Source organism: Lactuca sativa, chromosome 5 (genome assembly GCF_002870075.4).
Source record: "Lactuca sativa cultivar Salinas chromosome 5, Lsat_Salinas_v11, whole genome shotgun sequence".
Taxonomy (NCBI): domain Eukaryota; kingdom Viridiplantae; phylum Streptophyta; class Magnoliopsida; order Asterales; family Asteraceae; genus Lactuca; species Lactuca sativa.
In genome coordinates, this window is record NC_056627.2 from 227,934,628 (window position 1) to 227,955,671 (window position 21,044).

At 37.4% G+C, this 21,044-nt stretch overlaps 1 protein-coding gene across 2 annotated transcripts; it reads right to left on the reverse strand.

The window, feature by feature from the left end:
* Positions 1–13,134: 13,134 nt before the first annotated feature.
* LOC111881858 (protein ALP1-like) lies at positions 13,135–15,793 on the reverse strand. 2 transcript variants are annotated; one of them, XM_023878247.2, is made up of 3 exons: positions 14,352–15,793; positions 13,569–13,611; positions 13,135–13,459 (listed from the first exon to the last, which is right to left on the reverse strand). In XM_023878247.2, exons 1-2 carry the CDS (start codon positions 15,708–15,710, stop codon positions 13,597–13,599), a joined length of 1,374 nt encoding a protein of 457 aa, XP_023734015.1. In that variant the 5' UTR covers positions 15,711–15,793; the 3' UTR covers positions 13,135–13,459; positions 13,569–13,596. The 2 variants fall into 2 exon arrangements, with proteins under 2 accessions (XP_023734015.1, XP_023734014.1); XM_023878246.3 differs by having other exon boundaries at positions 13,135–13,450; positions 14,352–15,792.
* Between the last annotated feature and the right edge of the window lie 5,251 nt (positions 15,794–21,044).

Below are 21,044 nucleotides of genomic sequence, written 5' to 3' on the forward strand. Positions count from 1 at the left end.
GATGTGGCCAATGGGTGGTGTGATGATGATGATGGTTGACTTTTGACTTTTGACCAAGATTGACTTTTAGTCTACTTGAGGGTTTTGGGTTATCGATTGAGGATGTACCTCTAATTGCTGTATAGGTGGTTCGTAGCACCGGTTTTTATTTCGTGTGAGTTGTGTTGATAGCCTGCGAGGCGAGTTTTCTCACTATACTTTGTACTGCAATATGTATCCTTGTGTGTAGGATGCTGTTAAATTGTAGTCATCTGTTAGATTGGTAGATCTATTATGATTACATGTGTTTGCTGGTTATTGTTTATATGCATATATCGAATTTTTTTATGTGTATATGTTGACACATTATAGTTGGGTTGAGGCGGTCCTGCTTTTGCTGTAGGCCTTGCGAGGCAATGCAGTCAGATTGTAGGCCCAAGGAGAGCAGTCCAAGTGTATTGTTGGCCTTGCAAGGCAGTCCAGTTCGATTGTAGGCTCCTGTGTGCATGCATTGTACGTGTATTATTATATGGGGTATTTTGAATAACTCACTAAGCTTTTTTATACAGTTGTGGATTTAAATGTTTCAGGTACTTAAGATGATCGGAGGAAGACGGATGTATGATTATACACATCATCCAATTATTATCATGTTTTAGAGAGATGCTATGAGTTTATTACTCTGACTAGGCCTAAGACCCGTGTAATACACGGGTTTATTAAAAATAAAAATTTAATATCAATATTTAAACATTAAATTTAATATCAATATCAATTTTAGAGCTCTCATTCATTATGACATTTATTACATTATAAATATATCAATTCTTTTTCAAGGAATCATTTATTTCTCTCAATATTATAACCAAAATAAGTTATGATATGTGAACAAATCAGAAAATTACATGTGGAAATAAATAAATTCTAAAAATCTATTAAAATGCCATGTGTCCAAATCAATAAGGACATGACATGTGGCAGAAAATGGGTTTTATTTATTAGTATAGATTTGATATGATTGTAAAAACTATGATTTTGGGTGATTGGATTTGATGAAATTATAGTTTTTATTTCTTTTAAAAATAAAAATTTTACTATTATTTTTAGGACGTTACAAATCATTTTAGTATAGTCGGGATTAACTTGAGATATATTAAGTTAAGATTTGGCTATAACTCGATATTGGGGGTGTGTTGTGCACACTCGGATAAGCTCATATAAACTCGTGAGCATGAGGATTTGGGGTCAGTCCCCATGGTGGGTTCCAAGTGGCATCGTCCGTGACGACGGTCCCGTTAATTTAGCATGAAATCAAGATTTCTTGTTGGTGGATAATCTCAAATTTGGTTTCGTGATATCCCATGCAACAAAATCAAAATCATAAATTTTCAAAAGTATTTCATAAACAAACTTAGAATTATACAAGTGTTTATTGATATTCCGACTCAAAATTCGACAAATGATATATTGCGCATGTAAAATATATGGTGTTATATATATAAGCTCGTGTTCCACTTTTTTCTTGTTTGGAGGTTAGCTTGGTATTCAATGGCAAATTTGATAAAATTCAAGTAACTTCATATCCACAACTCTTATAATATCAATCATAAATCAAAAATAAGCTTAAACTACACGTGATCATAAATGCCTAAGATGCATGGTTAAACCTTGCACAAAAAGGTTTTATCGGTACAGCTAACGCCCATCGAATTGAGTTGACCCCACCGCACTTTTGGTTCGTCAGCACATCAAATCAATCTCTCTCTATTCATGTGGACTGTCCTTACTGGGCCCACTTGTGTAATCAGGCCCAACTGCCGGTACTCTATCATGTTTGTAACCTTATTTTTCATATTCGACCCCTCAACTTTACTCTTTTGCAGTTACGCCACCTTTTGAAACATTTATGACTTTCTCATCAAATTTTGTTTAAACCCACTAACAACTTAATATTCCTCGTGTAATAGTTTACCCCATGTTGTATAAAGATCATAACTTTTTCAAAAGTGCTTATATTTATGTAGTAGAATTTCATATAATTTTGATTTATTAATTTTATTTTATTTTTGACAATGATGTGGGAGAAAAGGGCATAGAATTGGGAAAAAGATGTTGTAGGGGCACCCATGACGCCTTTCACTTTCAAAACCTTATCTCAAAATTGAAGTGTCTTGATGCCATTGTTGGTGCAACTTATTATAAGATAGTGATGGAGACCACACCTACGTGACCTTTTCCCTAACAAGCAAATACTTGCATTGTTTGCCCATCTTTCATGATGTAACATATATTTTGAATGAAATAAACAAAAAGTGTTTCAAAATATTCAGGATGTCCTCCAAATGTTACATACATTTTTATAGGAGTTTTAAACCAACATAAATTAAAACTGACAAATATTAATTGAAATTAAAATGTTAATCAGCCGTTGATAATATTTGGTGTTTTTTAGTTGTTTCTCTTTTGGTAACCTGTATTTTATACTATTATAACTCTTTGTTTTGTTCCAACTTCACATTGGTCTTTATATTATTTTAATATATTGTCGTTAAAAAAACATTAAAAAAAGCTTGAATTATTTATTGTTGATCTCATCAATCTGATTTCGGTCGGGCATTTCTCACTTCTTTTGCATTGTTTGGTGTGTTACTAGCACTATTTTACATGAAAGAGAAATTATAAAAGAGAATACAATGTACTTTTATTCTTATCAAAAATATTTAAATAAAAGCATACTTATGTGCTTGTAGACATGTAAAGTGTAAACGATTACTTGAAAATTTGTTTATTTGTCGAGATTATATTATTATATTATGATCATGCTACTGCCCCCAACGATATAATAATGGCTCAATCTCTACTTAAAATTCAACTGAATATTTCAAAAAAATAACATTATGACACAATTTGATTAACAAAATATGATGTTATAACTAACTATACATTATCTTGGATTTGTAAGAAAATGAAATCCAAAGCATACTTGAATCCATAATGATTAATCACTTCTTGGGAAGTAAATATTTAGCTTATGTTTCTTATAGTCAGTGTTCATTTTTATCTTGAATTGATGAGATATCAAATTGAACAAGGCCATTTACACAGAACGTCTCGTGTGTGTGTGTATATATATATATATATATATATATATATATATATATATATATATATATATATATATATATATATATATATATATTAGGTTATAACCATTGTAGTACATGATTGACAGACTAAAACAACATTGAAAATAAAATCTATAATCAATATCAAAATGAAAGTTGAATATAATTGAAAATTAAACAATGGAAGGAATTGCTGTAACCGACACTTAAATGAAATTAAATACAATAATTGAAAAAATTGAAAGTAAAATGTTATAATCAATGTTAACATGAAAGTTGAATGCTATAATTGAAAAAAATGAAAGTAAAACGCTATAATGGAAAATTTGAAAGTAAAATGTTATACTCAGCCTATACGCTCAGCATATAGCATGGGAGGCTTGTACGTGCAGCGTACATACTTGTACACACCCAACGTACTCACCAGCCCAAAGCCAACTTCTCTATTAAGCACTTAATCCATTAAGACTTGGATCCAAACTCAAATATGACTTTCCCAAGGTGGTTTATCACATAAAGTTGCCAACTTTTTGCACATGCATGGCTAAATGGGACTCTAGAGCTCAAAAGAGCTTAATACTTGACTTAATACATGCATGGAACCAAAACCACCATAAATTTTGCACCTTTATGCCCAAGAAACCCATGATATAATCAGATCTACAGTTACAAGCTTCACAAACGACTTTCACTCCCAATCATCAACCACAAGGGGTCAAATTGACCAAAAATGCAACAAGAAGAAGATCCATGACATGAAAAGGAAAGGTTTGAACTTTATACCTCCCAAGCTACCAAAAGGAGATGCAAATGCTAGATCTCAAAGCTTTCCTTCAAACAACAAGTCTTCAGGTTCCTCCTTCTTCTTCTAGATCCACAAACCCTCCACAAATCTCACAAAAGCTTCAAGATCACCAAACATGGGCTAGGGGTTGGATTAGGGTTTTTAGAGCATGGAGGCTGACTTAGAAATGACCAAAAAGGGATATCATAAAGCTTATATAGGGCGCAACACAAAAGATTAGGGTTTTCTAACTGACCCACGTATGCCCAGTGTACTCCTCGTACACCCAATGTACGAGGCCTCGTACCCCCGCACCACCCTTCGCATTACGCCCAACGTATACCTCTTTATGCCAAGTGTACTGACCTATGCAGTCGTACGCCCCGTGTACTAGGGTTCCCTCCAAAACCCTAAATACTTTGAAGGCCATAACTTCCTTGATCTAAGTATGTTTTCGACGAGAAGCCCTACACTTCTAGCAACCCATCATAGCCTTAAATTTCCCCGAACCAAACCCAAAATTCATAAAGTACCGAGATAACAAATTATAATTATGCCCTTGGGCTCCGAAACACCATCGAACACTCGAATCACTTAAACTTTAACACCCTCATCTAAAAAGGGCCAAATCCTTTCTTCCTCAAGCTTCCAAGCCTTATGATAATTGATGATCGGGCTACAGCCCCAAATAATGAAACGATTCGAGACTGAGTGTTACATATTCTGTAACGTCCCAAAATTTCAGACTAAAAATTTCTTTTAATAAAACATTACTTTAAGCAAATTCATCATTTAAAAACATAAACAGAGTATTAGTTTCCAAAATACATGTTCGTTATCAGAGTAAACATTCCCAGGCTGTCTAAACTATGGTGTGTGTCATGCGATCACCCCGAGCTCTTCCCTCCGCTACCGAAAGTACCTGAAACCAAAACAGAAAACCGTAAGCACGAAGCTTAGTGAGTTCCCCACCCTACCACATACCATGCAAGCATATAACATACAACATTCAGCTAGGAGTTACGGGCCTCGCCCACACTCGTGAAGATACGGGCCCTGCCCACACTTCGCTAGACGGGAGATACGGGCCTCGCCCACACTCGTGAAGATACGGGCCCTGCCCACACTTCGCTAGCCGGGAGATACGGGCCTCGCCCACACTCTACTATTTGGGAGATACAGGCCTAGCCCACACTCTACTCTTGGAGAGATACGGGCCTTGCCCACACTCAACCGCTAACTCATAATATACAAGTATATACAATCATATACTAATCAGCTAGGAGATACGGGCCTCGCCCACACTCATGGAGGTACGGGCCTTGCCCACACTTAGCTACTATCACAAATATCATAACATAACATATTATTAGACATATCTGGGGTGTCCGATCTACCCTTCGGTCCTAATGACCGAACTTGGGGACTATTCCCCCTCCTACTACTACTATCACATATAACATAACTTGCCAGCATATAAACATATCATCACATACTGTCAGACGTTTATGGGGCGTCTGACTACCCTCCGGTCCTAACAACCGAACTCTACTAATGAGTCATGGAACCCCATCCATGCTCCTACTGATAGTGAGATACGGGCCCAACCCACACTCACTCTTTCCCTAACTTGGGCCTCGCCCCTGATCTGCTGCTAATGAGATGTGGAACACCATCCACACTCTGCAATTGGTGAGACACAGGACCTCACCCACACTCACCTCCCTATAAGGCACATACAAGTATCACGCAGACAACAAGTATAAACTATCACATAACCATTCCTTGGGCACCCGCCCTCTGTCATTGGACCTCGTCCCGAATATCATACTAGCATATTGTGCCTAGGGCTAACCCCCGGGTCTTCTACTCATAACTACATGGGCCGGCATTGTGGCCGTAGACCCATTCATACAAAGGGAAACTCACCTGTACTGGCTGAACTGGCTGATGAACCCACTAGTTGCTGCCCGACAACTCTCTGAACTCCTGCTCCACTCGCTCCCCGAGCTACCAATGTCAATGCAACACTGAGTCTAACTGACCCCCGAAAGACAACCAAATCAACTCTGGTCAAGGTCAAAGTCCTGGTCAAAGTCAACCTTCCAAGTCAACCCTACTCGCCGAGTCACCCTATTGACTCGCCGAGTTCATATGTTCAGAGTCCTTCTATTCGCGACTCGACTCACCGAGTCAGTCCATGACTCGCCGAGTCTACCGATTTCCAAGTCCTGACCTGTCCAACTCACCAAGTCTCCATTCGACTCACTGATTCAAGTCTCAACTCGAAGGGTTTGGGGTTTTCGCGACCTGACTCGCCGAGTCCAGGAACAGACTCGCCGAGTCCAAGACAACCTTCAATAGACTCGCCGAGTTGTTCATCCAACTCGCCAAGTTCCTGCCCAACTTCATCTAACTCGACGAGCTGTTCATCCCACTCTTTGAGTTTCTCCAAATCTTCATGCTGCTCGCCGAGTCCACTCAAAGGACTCGCCGAGTCCATTCAGATCTCCATACATGCAGAGGACTTTTGAGTCATGCATGGACTCCAAACTGTAGATCTACCCTTCCCAAGCCCATTCCTCACGTAAAGTTGCAAACTTTACGTGTAGAGAAGGAGATCTAGGCAAAATACACCACATACTAGGGTTTAAGGCAAGGAGGCTCCATAATCAACTCAAGGGCTACTACTTTATGCTTCTCAAGACCATAATATGCTTAGATCTGAAGTAGCAACTTCAGATCTGGCTTCTAACTCAAAATAATAACATTATGGCTAAAAAGCCCCAACAACCACACATAGATCTAGGTGCAAAAAGGGTCCAGGAACTAGTTTATTACCTCCAAATTCTTAGAATGAACTCACAATCCCAGATCTATGGTCCATTCTTGCTCCTCCAAGTTCCTTCTTCCTTCTCCAAGCTTTAATGCACCTTCCAAGGCAACAAATGGCTCAAATAGAGGATATGGCGGCTAGGGTTTAATGTTCTGGGTGAAAGAGGCAGTAAAGGAACCCTAGGGGAGAGAATGAGGTGCTTAAATAGGCTCCAAGTCCCGAATTTAGGGTTTTCCTTGCACAGACCAAACTCGCCGAGTCCACTTGGCTGACTCGCCGAGTTGGTCACTTACACCTCGACCCGGATCCCGCTCGGACTCGCTGAGTCCCTCATTGGACTCGCCGAGTCGACCCCTAAACTTAGGGTTTTCTTTCCTTTCTTGGTCTTCAAAACTTTGGGTGTTACATATTCATTCACAGGTGGTTCTAAAAGAAGTTAAACATCCGAAACTAGTTTTAGATGAAATTTTAGTTATTACAATTTTCCTTTCAAGTTAATGAAATTTTAGATTTTATAAAAAATAATTCATTTAAATTGATTATTTTTTATATAAGTCAATTTTAGTTTAAAAAATATAACATGTCAAAATTGGAAAACCACCCCCTTTAAATGGCAAAATTTAGAAGAGGTGTGACAAATCCTAGATAACACCTACGTGGTAACAAAAGTAGCACCACTCCCTCTAGCCTTAGGGCATTATATGTAAGCCATTCTTCAATTTTATTTAAGGGAAATTACTAGGTGGCGCCTAGATGGTATATGGTGTTAAAAAGAAAGGGGCTAAATGTAATGTAACATCCTGATTCCCAGGTATGAGATTTATTCCCTTAATTATGTTTTCCTTTTGAGCTCGGTGTGTTGGTAGCCTCAACACGGTGTGTTGAAGGACTTTTGGGTCGCGTATTTTTATGGACCAACTCGGCGAGTTGGTGAGGGGAACTCGACGTCTTTATGGCTGGATGAGAAACCCTAAATTTTAGGGTTTTGCACCCTATATAATCCCCTTAAGTCCCTTGGGTTGATCTTTTATCAGCCTCCAAACCCTCATATCGGCCCTTATGAACCCTAATCATCCCTCCCTCTCATATTGTGAACTAGTGTGGCATTTTGGAGCAAAAGAAGAAGAAAGTTGGAAGAAGGAAGCAAGGATCTAGCAAGCAAAGCTCTCATCTTTGGTTTGACACTCTTCAGGATCTTTGTAAGTGTCCAAAATTCAATTTTTATTCCTCTATGTAGCTAGATCTTGAGTTTTGTTTCTTTTTATCCTTATTCTTGGATGTTTCAATGGATGGACCTCATAAAGTTTGCAAATTTATGAATCTCTAGATCAAGATGACCTTGTAGTGGTTTGGATATGGCCTTTAGTCAAGATTTGATGCCATGCATGGAGTTTAAGCCATATTTTCCTCTTTTTGACCCATTTTGGGTTCAAGACAAGCATTGAACATACATGTCTATAAAGCATCAACCTTTGGGTCGATTTTGAGGCTTGAATCTCTTCTGGAAAGGTTGGGTTCCAGATGTCAAGGATTTTGTGCTTATTGGTTAAGCCCTTGAATCTTCAAGCCTTATTAGTGGGTTCTTGAGCACTTGGAGTAGCCCCAAAGGATAAAGTTGGAAACTTTATCCTTTTTGATAACATTTGAGGTTAGACATGAGTCTTGGAGTCCCTGGAATCGTTGACCAACTTGATGCATTAAGCTCAAGCAAACTCGACGAGTTTGCAAGCCAACTCGGCATGTTGGTTGGGATTTTCCCGACCTCTGATTACTGTAGGAACTCAACGAGTTTATTGGTGCACTCGATGAGTTGGGTCAATATGGACTGTTGACCTCGACTTTGACCATGTTTGGCCAAGTTGACTTATGAGGGCATTTTGGGTATTCCGAGATTTTGATGGAATTGGTCACACGGTGGTTGTAGGCATTTGAGTCGGGAGCTGAGATTCGGAGTCGGCTCTTATCAGTTTTGCACTACTTGAGAGGTGAGTGTTTCTCACTGTACTTGTTGGGTCGAAGGCACCAAGACCGGCCCTTTTGGATTGTTATCTTGATTATTGCATGATTGAGTATTGTTGTGATCTGTTAGATCGGTATCTTGGTATTTAGGATGTTGTTATGCTTAGTGATCTGTAAGATATGTTTGTCTATTGTTGACTGGTTCATAGTATGATTATCTGTATTATGTGCACATGATTGGTTGGTGGCTAAGGCTCCATTGCTTTGTGCGTAAGCCAACAGGTTGGGGCATTCCAACCCGATGGTTAGGGGCCTAGGGTATTCCATCCCAAGGATGATTGGACCCTTAGTATGTTGGCATTCCAACCTGATGGTTAAAGGGCCTAGGGTATTCCAACTCGATAGTTGATTGGGCCCATAGTATGTTATTATCATTTTATGTTGTTTGTTATGTATTGGTATTTTGGGGAAAACTCACTAAGCTTTGGACTTACAGTTTTAGATTGTGTTTCAGGTACTTCTGAGGATCGTGGGAAGGCGAATGCATGATCATGCACCTCCTCATATTTTATTTCAAGATTTTGGGATTTCTCTGATGTTGAACTTATTTTGAAAACAATTTGTAAACAATGATGGGTTTTGAGTAAATTTGAAAGTTTAAAATTTTTAAGAATTTTATGAATGTTACATGTAAACAATTTGAACTTGTTAAAACCTGCTCCCTTACCACCTACCGCCATCTCCACCACCACCACCACTTCTACCACAACCGCATCTGACACCGCCGCCACCACCACCGACCTACACCACCAAATGTCGTTATTCATATATTACTTTAATATGTAATCATATATGATTACATCACCTCTCTCGTCCTCCGGCACCTCCGCCACCAACACAATCATCATTCTTTTATGTTTAATGTGTTAGACGAATTTTAGTAGAACATAATGTATAGAATGAAAATTTTAAAAGTTTGAGTTTTTTTTTATGTTTTACGTATTAGAAGAGGAAGTGGAGGTTGTGGTGGTTGTAGAGGAAAAGGAGGTGGTGAAATCATATATGATTACATATAAAAGTAATATATGAATACTGGCAGTTGGTTATGACGGTCGATGGATGTTATGGTTGTGGTAGAGGTGGCGGTTGTGTTGTTTGGGGAAGTGGAGGAGGAAGGGAAGGTGATGTAATCATATATGATTAAATCTAAAAATAATATATGAATAATCGTGTTTGGTGGCGGAAATAATGATGGCAGTAACGGAGATAGTGGCAGTGGTGGTAGAAGTGATGATGACGGTTGTAGTGGTGGAGGAGTTAGTAGGCAACGAGATTCAACAAGTTGAAATCATTCACATTTATTTTTTATTTTTATTTTTTTATTTTTTTTATAGCATATATCATCCAACTTGTTAAAAATGTTTATAGAAGACTCTTTAACAAGGGTAATATGTGGACAGATTCAACAAATTGGATGGTATAAAAGTTCAAAACAAAATCTAAATGTAAACAAAATCAAAAAGTTATTATACCCGTAAATTATTGTCCCTTTATACAAAATCTAAATCCTTTTGTCTCGTCCCTAATGTCCCTAATATATAAAAGTTCAACCGAAAACTTTATATTGTATAAAAAAATTACAATTTTGTGATATAGACTATATATAACCCAATTCCTTTTCTCTCGTCCCTAATATGTGAAAGTTCAGCCCAAAACTTTATATATTATATAAAAAATTTACGACTTTGTGATATAAAGTCAGATGACTTGAGGTACTTTTCTTTATGATAAATATATTTTTAAAAGCCATAATATAAGGTATACAAAAAACCTTAAAACAACTTTTAATTTGAAGAACCAAATATTTTCCTTTTAGTTCATATAAAACTTGGTACTTTGATAAAATGCAAAGAAAAATATGTTTAAAAACATTTTGTATAAAAACCCACATCTTTAACATATTAAAAAAAAATAGAATTCTCAAGATGCTTTCTCTTAGAACTTGATCTTTATATGAGAGTATTATAACGGTTTTCTTTTTCATATCCAAGTAAAAGAAACCGGTGGTCGTTATGGTTTCACGAAATCTGAAGTTTTATCCCTAACTTTAAAAAACCTTTTGTTTCCTGTGGTTTCAAAACTTTTAATGTTTAGTTTTTATGACTCACTCCGTCGGTATTTATCCGTTAAGTAAAGGACATTTTCATCATTTCACTAAGGACCATTTATAAGGTTTTCTCTTGATTTTATATATATATATATATATATATATATATATATATATATATATATATATATATATATATATATATATATAAAAAGGAACAAAATATCTTTCTTTCATTTATGTTTCTTGTTTTCCTTTCTTTGATTTCTTTTTCCTTTTCCCTATGTATTCCTCACCTATAACTTATAAACAAAATGTGAACTCAATTTGAAATAAAAAAACACAGATAAAAAACTGAACTCTAGCTAACTGTTGTCATCCTCACACCGCCATTGGTTCTTTATCTGTCCTTGGCAAGTGAGCAACAATTGTTGACCATCTAAATGTAGAAATGTGAAATTAGGAAGGAACCCTTCATTTATAAAGATTTTTAACCTATATGGTTACGGTTACAGTATTGGTTTAATAGTGATGATGATGCATCATTATGAATCATTCAATTTGTATATGTTACCAAGAAGAGCATGAAGTTGAATGATTGTCCTTTCCTCTTCCAAATTGAAATTTCAAAGCCAATAGGAAACCAAATCCAAGTCAATCGCAAACTAAATCCATTTATGTTTTATTTTCAGATCTACTAACGGTTTGATGTCGTGTATTTGGTATTCTTAGAGAGAGAGGTGCTAGAGGTTGTGTGTTCAGCTCGACTGCTACACATAATGAATCCAAAATCAAAATCATTGCTACAAATTCTTCAAAGGTATCTGAGAACGAAACAAAGCCAGTCGTTCATTTAAAGAACAAAATCGGAATCAAACGCATAAATTTGTGGTGGTGGATTTCAAAGAAGGGAAAAAGGAAGAGAAAAACAAGGGACAACAACCCATTTCAATTCGATTTCCGGACTTGCAAATAACGTTTGAGGATGAGTGTTTAGGTGTGATGGTGGTGCAGGGTTGTTCAGCAATGCGCTATCGGTGGATGGTGACGTCTATGGAAGAGGAGATTGATGGTGTTACATTGACGGTGGTTTGGTGTTGCCTCTTGCTAGAAACCGCTGCCACCATTGGACCTCCAGCGAAGAGTCCAATCCAGCTTTTTTCCTTCCTCAATGGTAACGATCAGAGCCTCTTTTCTCCCCCTGCAACTATTTTGTACCCATTAGACCCAAAATGGGTGGTCGAAGAAGGCTTTTGCAGAGGTGAACCAAAGGTGATGATATTGGATCGTAGGTGGTGGTGACGATGGCACACATGAGTAGTTATTAGGTTCAGATTAGGAGTCATTGAAGGAGATTGAAATGAGGAGAAACATTAACTTTTCAGTCAAACATTGTTTGTGTGTGTGTATGTGTGTGTGTGTGAGAGAGAGAGAGAGAGAGAGAGAATATTAAATTTCATTTTTTTCTTTTAAAAAAAACAATTAAGAGAAAACCTCATAAATGGTCCCTAGGTAGTGAAATGATGAAAATGTCATTTACTTAACAGACAAATACTGACAGAGTAAGTCATAAGGACTAAACATTAAAAGTTTTGAAACCATATGGACCATCTGTGAGTTTTTTTAACAATTATGGACGAAACTTCAGATTTTGTTAAACCATAGGGACCATGAAGTTTTGTCCAACCAAAACTGAAAAAGAGAACTTTTTAGTTTTAGGACCAAAATGATCAACCAACAATATTTAGGGACCAAAAATATAACTTACTCTAAAAAAAATTATAAGAGATTAAAATTTATAGCAAATGTTAAAATACCCAAGCCCATGCCCATGAACCTAACCTAGTGTCACGATAAGCCCAACCCACTCTCCACCTTTTTGTGGTAGGCTAAAAAAAAGTATATTTTTGAAAAATTATTCTATTAGAGCATCCACAACAAAGTTTTTTGCTAAGATTTTTCATATGAAAAATTTCCTCCACAAGAAAGCTTTTTGATGAAATCTTGCTGTAAATTAAAATTAATAAAAAATACATATGGCCCACCAAAATGATTAAATAAGCTCTTGGTTAAAATTCCTCCACATTAAGAAAGCTTTTTGACAAAGCTTTGTTATAAATTATAAATAATAAAAGATACACATGGTCCCATTAAAATGATTAAATAAGCTCTTGGTTTAGTTTTGTTTATTAGTTGAAAGCCATAGGCCCCATTAATATATTGAAAAATCTCCCTATTACGGATGGTTAACATTAGTTTTTTCATCTAAGGTATATAATATCAGTATCAGTCTCAGTCTCAAGTATCAGTTTCAAGAGGCCAGCCCAGTAGTCTCAGTCTCAAGTATCAGTACGCCAACACGGTATAATGCCACTATGTTCTGTCATGTCCTTACAAACAAGACCAAAACGAGTACTTAAAGCATGACAACAAAAAAGACACGATATTTTCGATTTCAATTCCATATATGATTTCTAGGAAGCATTCTTTTCCTGAAAAGACAAACTTGACAAGCATTTTTTCTTACCAAATTTGCAAAAAAGAAAAATAAAAATAAAAAAAAAAGAAAAACCTTGAAGGTATCTACAAAAATTCAGAACCTTTCACAACGATTCAAAGTCTCATTTCTGATAATTCCAGGTAGCCAGCAACGCCGTTTTCTGTGAATTCTTGAACAAAAACACTTCATCAGATTAACAATAAAGTAACATAAGAACAAAAAAAAAAATAGATTTTTTTTTTGGAAATTATGAATCATTGCAATATCTAAAATCTTACCTTGCTTCTTCTCCTGCTCTATTAGAAATCAACAATCTTCCCACTGAGATAATGAAAAGTATTGCAAATTTTAAATGTTGTTAGTAAATATTTAATAAAGATTCAATTACAATTCATGCTAAAAAATAAATGGTGATCAATTTCAAACAATGACAAAACCTTCGATTCACAAAAGATTTAACTTTACCAGTTGTTTAAACTTTAGAAGGTAAAAAGAAGAGGATGCAAAAAAATTGTATGAAAAAAAACAATTTGTTCTTCCCAACAAGGGGTTGTTTGGTTGTGCTAAACGAAAATAAGATAATCTATGAAATTATGAATAGACATTCTTGAAAAAACTATAAATAACTTATAAAAAACATTATTATTGAATCTAAAAGTAGCATTTGCCAAATCTTTACAGAGAAGAACATTCTTACATCTTAATAGACTTAATGGAGACAGAACTTAATTGGATAAGGTATATATTGATATTTCTTTATGACTTAATGCATAAAGAAATACTCAAAATAGAAAGTCATGGAAAGGAGGCTTCTTTACTTAAATAATTCTTAAACTTTATTTATCCAAACAACAGTCAATCCAAGATTCATATCCTTAATATTTTTGACATAATGGAATTGTGGATTAGACATCCATCTTTTCCCTAAAAAGGAAAATTTTGATACCAATAACCATAGGAACTAATATGTGCATTGTTACCAAAACTGAATTCTATGACACATACTAATATTAAAAAAGTAAGGAATTTTTATGCAAATGAATGATTGAATTTTGACTTACCCGACTTAAATCTGAAGCAATGGCACTTCTAATCCTCTCTCCAGTCTCATCCCCTTCTCCTTCATAATCTGGAAGATCATGATTCCTCATATAATCTGAATCTTCATCAGGAAACTCCTCATTAGACTTTATAAGAAAATTATGAAGCAAACAACATGCAACCACAACATAAGGGAAAGATTCAATTGATTCCTCCATCCATTCTTTTGACAAAATCCTCCACCTTGATCTAAGTCTCCCAAATGCAGTATCAAGCAACTCCATCCCTCGATTATGTACAGAATTAAAAGCTTGTTTTGAAGAACTCAGATTCAAACAACCATCATTAACATCGTCTTCATCTTCATGATCATCAGTATCAGATTTTCGAAAAGGGGTGATCAGCCATGGCAAAAGAGGGAAGCAAGATTCACCTAAAATGTATTGAGGGATTGAAGTGCCATCGTTGAGTTCATAAGATGGACCAATTAATAATTCCCTTGATTCTTCAATGGAGGAGAACAGCTCTGATTGTCTTAAAACCATTTCGGGTTTCATTGTGCTAGGCCAACCAGCTGAAACGTCTAAGAATCTACCTTCTGAATCGACCAATGCTTGAACCATTACAGACCCATTTTCACCGAATAGGTTTCCTTTAACAGCAAAACTATCGATTCCTAAAACCCCACAACAATTGGGAAGTGAAATCCATCCAAAACCAAGTACGATTCTGTTCAAATCAGTCCTTAACTCGAAGAAATGACCTAGATTATCGATAATTGCTTTACATACCACAAAGAAAACCCGGCAGGCGGTCGGAGAATCGAGATCGAAGCGTCTTGCAACCGCATTGAAGGAAGCAGCGTGCGCGAGGCGGAAGAGAGTAGCGGAAACGGCGTAATTGGGAGGAATTGTGAGGGATGATAGGGAAGGGGTTAGGAGTGCGAGTAAGTAAGAAAACGATTGTTTAGACATTCGAAATGATTCGATGAATAACTGGTCGTTATCATTTTGTGAAGACATAAAGCGGTAAAACCATGAGGGTGGAGGAGGAGGGGGGCGGGGGACTGCGAAGGCGATCGGATGGTGGATGAGGGAAAGTAGGTTAGAGATGGAGAGAGACACAGCGGAAATGTTGGATTCGAGGGTTAGGGTTTGGGCAGGGTGGAGAGCGAGGTCGTGGTTGGCGAGGAATGAGTGAGCGGCGGCGGTGGCGGACGCTGCCGCTGCGACCAATTGAAGAAGGTTCTGGCGGCGAGTTGAGGGTGTTTGTTGCAATTGTTGTTGCTGAAGTTTTAGATTGTTGTTATTACGTTTGGCAGCGGCGGAGGAAGATGACTTCGCGACCGTCGAATTCTTGGCTCCACCGGCGCCGGCCATGTAACCTCTAAAGCAAATGAACAAGGGGCAGGCAGGTTTTTCTTTTCCAGAACTGAAGGCCTTATTGTAGGTATTACCAGATAATATTTAAATTCCAAATAAATAGTATATTCCATTTATGGTCGATGAAACACCCCTTCTTGGTAAGCTAACACTTAGCTACGTGGAGTGGAGTTGTTAAAACGGCTCGTCATCGGTCGCTACACATTTCGAACACCGCTAGGGGGCTCGCCATCAGACGCTACGCATTTTGAACACCGCTAGGGGCTCGCCATGGTTACCTCGCTACAGACGTAACGAGATGAGAGAGAATATTTGTTTGGCTTGTGATTAGATGAAGGGGGATTTGACCGGATTGCTAATTATTTGACTCAATTGAGATGTAATGAATTATTATCGACTTACCTTAAAAACGTTTTTAATATATATATATATATATATATATATATATATATATATATATATATATATATATATATATATATATATATATATATATATATATATATATATATATATACAACTACCATTCATCTAATATAAATCAAACCACACTCTCAAATCTAAACAATTTACACACACAAAATATCATATCTTTTACAAACTCTCTCAAACCACACTTATATAAGACCACATCTTAACAACTCTTTATACAAACAATGTCGTCTTCGTCTTCGTCATCTTCATCGGACGATGTTTTTTATAGCGTAGTACAATCAATCTTCTTCATACGTAATAGGCTAGAACAACATCTTAACAACATTGAATCAAGCAATGTGCATCGTAAACGAAGAAGACATATCCAAAGATAGTGTGAAGCGGCCCACCAACATCCCATGTAAAATTATTTTTACGAGAATGCTATGTTTGAAGGATATTATTTCCATCGACGGTGCAGGATGCATAAAGATTTGTATATACGTATTGTAGAAGGTGTGACTTCAATGTCTGAGTATATGAGGCAACGCCCGGACACAAGAGGTACACTTTGATCCAATTCAAAAATGTATTGTTGTATTTCATATGTTAGCATATATCACCCCCCTGATGCACTAGACGAGAGGTTTTAGAATGTTCGCACGTATCGCCCATGAAAATCTTCATTAATTTTGCATAACTGTCATGTCTTTGTATGGTCCACGATATTTGTGTCGTCCTACTGCTAGTGACATACAAAAGTTGTATGCTCATCATGGAAATGTGCATGGTTTGTCTGGGATGTTAGGAAGTTTAGATTGCATGCATTGGAAATAGAGTATGTGTCCTAACGCATATCATGGACAATACACAAAGGACGATTATCATTATCATACGGTCGTGCTTGACGTTGTAGCCTCACATGATTTGTGGATCTGACATGCCTTTTTCGGTAGTTCTGGTGTAACGCCCCGTTTCTGGTATGTATTTGATCTACTTTTATATCAACTGTATTAGTGACTCGACGAGTGGCAGCCCTAACTCGTCGAGTAGATGCGAGGTTGGGACGCGGGTTTAAGTAATCTACTCGCCGAGTCCGCGCTTGGACTCGACGAATAGGTCAATCTAGATGAAACCCTAATTAAAGGGTTTGCACCCTATTTAAACAACATTATGAGCTTTAGGTCCAGCCTCCATCACCTCCAGAGCATTACTTTCGAAACCCTAATTTTCTTTTGGCAAACTTGAGCTTTCTTAGTGACTTAGAGGGTTTTTGGTGCATTGTGTATCTAGTAGAAGAGTTGGAAGGAAGAAGGATCAAGGGAGAAGGACTAGATCCAGGAGCAACATCATTTTCTCTTCACTTTCAGGTAATCAAGCTCAAAACTTGACTTGTGGTTTTATAGATTTTCTCCTTTGCCCCTTTATGGAGTTTTGGGGGTCAATAAGCTTGATCCTTAAGACATGGACGTCCCAAGTCGATTCACCTTCAGATCTAGACTCTAGAACTGAGTTCATGGCATAAAGATGCAAGCCTTATGGCCATATTAGCCCATGCACCTCTTTAGACCTCATTTTGGGTCCTTAAAGCTTATACTTCCATGCATGCACATAAAGTTCATAACTTTACGTGCTAGATTGGTCTTAGAAGCCCAAATCTACATTTTAAATGAGAGTTGTATGCCACAAATCGAGTTATAGACTTGGACAATAGGCGACTCGATGAGTTGTTCTTGGAACTCGGCGAGTCTGGGGCTTCAGTCCCCAATCTGTTGTGGTTCAAAGGAACCCAGCTGAGTGATAGCAAGGATATAGACAAGTCCAGAGGAGCGATTCGATGTTTTAAGACATAGCCATAATATGGAAACCATGGGACTCGACGAGTGTTAGAACACACTCAGCGAGTCCAAGGCAATCTCCTTACCCACAAGAACAGACTCGACAAGTTGTTCATACAACTCGGCGAGTCATAGTATGGACGTGTTCATATGATGAAGGAGGACTCGGCGAGTCAGATGAAGGTTGAATATATGACATTATAGAAAGGGAGCTCATCGAGTCTTTGCTAAACTCGACGAGTAAAGTCAGATAGAAGGATAAAAGAAAGGATAGGGACTCGACGAGTTGGTGGCCCAACTCGGTGAGTCAGGTCAACTGGAAGATGACTTTGACCAGGGGAAAAATGATCATTTTACCCTAAGATTAGTTATTAGTGTTTGATTAAGTGTCTTTATGGGAATTGTAGCCGGGGAGTTACCGGAGCAGCAGTCAGACAGTTCCCGATCAGCATTTCAGCAGTCAGCCTTATGAGGTGAGTTTCCTTCGAGTAGGAACGGGTCTACGACCACAATGTTGGCACATTTAGATGATAGTAGTTTCGGACTTCGGTCCGATGTCGGGCGGGGTCCGATGCAGTAGTATGTATGCTTGATGTCTTCGTGATTCATGCATGTTGTGATATGCGTTATATGATCCGGACTTCGGTCCGATGCAATATGTGATTATGCTATATGTTCATGTTATGTTATGTTCAGTTTATTCTAGACTTCGGTCTGATGTCGGGCGAGGCCCGATGCAGTGGGCGGGGCCCAAGTTATTCTGGACTTCAGTCCGATGTCGGGCGGTGCCCGATGCAGTGGGCGGGGCCCGATGCAGTGCGCAAGGCCCAATATGTGTTATTTGTGTTATTGTGATAGTTTCATTTTATTTACTTCTTTTTATAGTTTATTTTAGCATATTTCATCCATAATCTAGTTAATTTTCATGCATATTTTCCTTTTTGTTATTTTATGACTATTTCGGGCACTTTCTAGTTTCGTGAGCTTTATTGCAGATTTCATGGAGACTAGTGGAGCGGGAATGTTCGGGACGTATGGAAAGCGATGGGAATTGGTGGAAAACAAGGATCTTAGGCTTGATGGGTGGTGGAGATGATGCATGGAGCGAGCTTGATGATTATTTGAAGGCTTGGAGAGAAATAAACATTTAAATTTGCAAGATGCGGGAGTATATTCAAGCATGCATAGATTATTAATCGGGCGAGTTTACGAGCTATGAATCATTTGGAGAAGCCAAATTGGGCTTAAATTGAAGAAAACTTGAAGAAAAATGGGCTAGGAGCTGATTGGGCTCGCACTGGGCCAAGTGGGCTAAGCTATGGAGGCCCAAAACCTCAAAGATGCTACATTCAGGGACCACCCGCGCAACCCACCCGCGCAACAGCACGCAGGTCGCGCAACCTCCTGCAGGGGCAGTTTCGGAAATTCTTCTTTTGAGCTATTTGAGGAAGGTTGGTGCCCATCTTTTGGAGACTCTTAGACATCCGATTTTTGGAGATTCTCTCTGGAGTTTTGAAGACTTTTGAAGGCCAAGAACACTTGAAGAACATCATATTTTTACCTCTTGATTCTTGCTTAATGTTTGGTACAATTTTCTCTCAACTTTGTTTCTTTGGGTTTAGCCATGCTTGGCTAAACTAATTTTGGTTGACTTTTGGTTAATCCTTTGAACTTTTGTTGAATGTTGAAGAATCCATGAACATGTTCTTAAATCTTTATGGGAATGTTTTGTGTTTTAACATCTTATCTCTACTTGTATGTTTTAGTTCATGAGTTTAAATGTGTTTGTGGTGATTAGTTGGCTAATTTTTTGATTAAGTAAAGGATCCTCAAATTAGCAAGCAACAAATGATTTTTGTGTTGTTTTTGCTTCACACAATCATAAAAACATTTCCTCCAACATGGTGGTGAAAGCATTTGACCCCTCTTGGATTTGGTGACTTTTTGGTTCTTAATGCTAGTTGACTTTCACTAATTACATGCTATTTGGAATTAGTGACTTTGACTAAGGAAATTGTTATGAGCTTCTCTAGCCATTTCAACAATTAAGAAAAGTCTAGGTAATCTCAAGCTCCTTGGATTACTATAGCCAAATTAAGGATTTAAATCAAAGTATTGCACCATTGGATTCTAATGATATGTTCATCAAAAGTCAAAGTGAGGAAACTTTAAGTCAACCATCTCTCCCTTATTGATTTTACATCAAACTCTTATTTTTGTTGCATTTGTCTATTTAAATCATAGTTAATTCTAGTTTGTTTCAAGTATTTCAAAACACCAAAACCCCCCATTTTATTTTTATTGTCATTTTACAAGTATTTTTACAAAGAGATTTTTCATAGAGTTATAAATTGAACCAATCTCCGTGGATTCGATCCCTTTACCACTATACACTATTTTAGTGTGTAATATTTAGGGTTATTATTTGTGTTGGCCTCGACAACCACCATATTGTATGGTATGTGGTAGTTTGGGGGAGCTCACTAAGCTTTGTGCTTACAGTTTTCAGTTTTGGTTACATGTACTTCCACTAGCAAAGGGAAGGGATCGGGTTGATCGCATGGCACACATCACAGTCATAGCCTAGGAGTTCACTATGATGATTTGATATGAGATTTTGATTTGAGACAAATACTATGATATTTTATGGTACATGATTATGATTTTACTTATGATTTTGGATGGTTGATGGTTTTATTAATGTTTTAAAAACGAAATTTTTGGGTTGTATTTTTGGGATGTTTGATATGGTTTCCTTAATGATATTAATATTCTAAATAACTCCTTAATATTCAACAAGGTGTATGACAGTACTGCCCCAGATTCGTCATTTGTACTCTGAGGAACGAAATACAGGTTTGGGTACTATCTTGTGGATGTGATCTATCCTGACCTTTCTGTTTTCGTTAAAAGTTTGTCATGTCCGGATGACCATCAGATGTCCAGATTTAAGAGAGCCCAAGAAAAAGCAAGAAAAGATATCGAACGAGCGTTTGGAGCACTTAAAAAGCGTTGGCAGATAGTTTGCAAAAGCATCCATGTTTCTTGATATTTCTACTATGACAGAGGTGATATATAC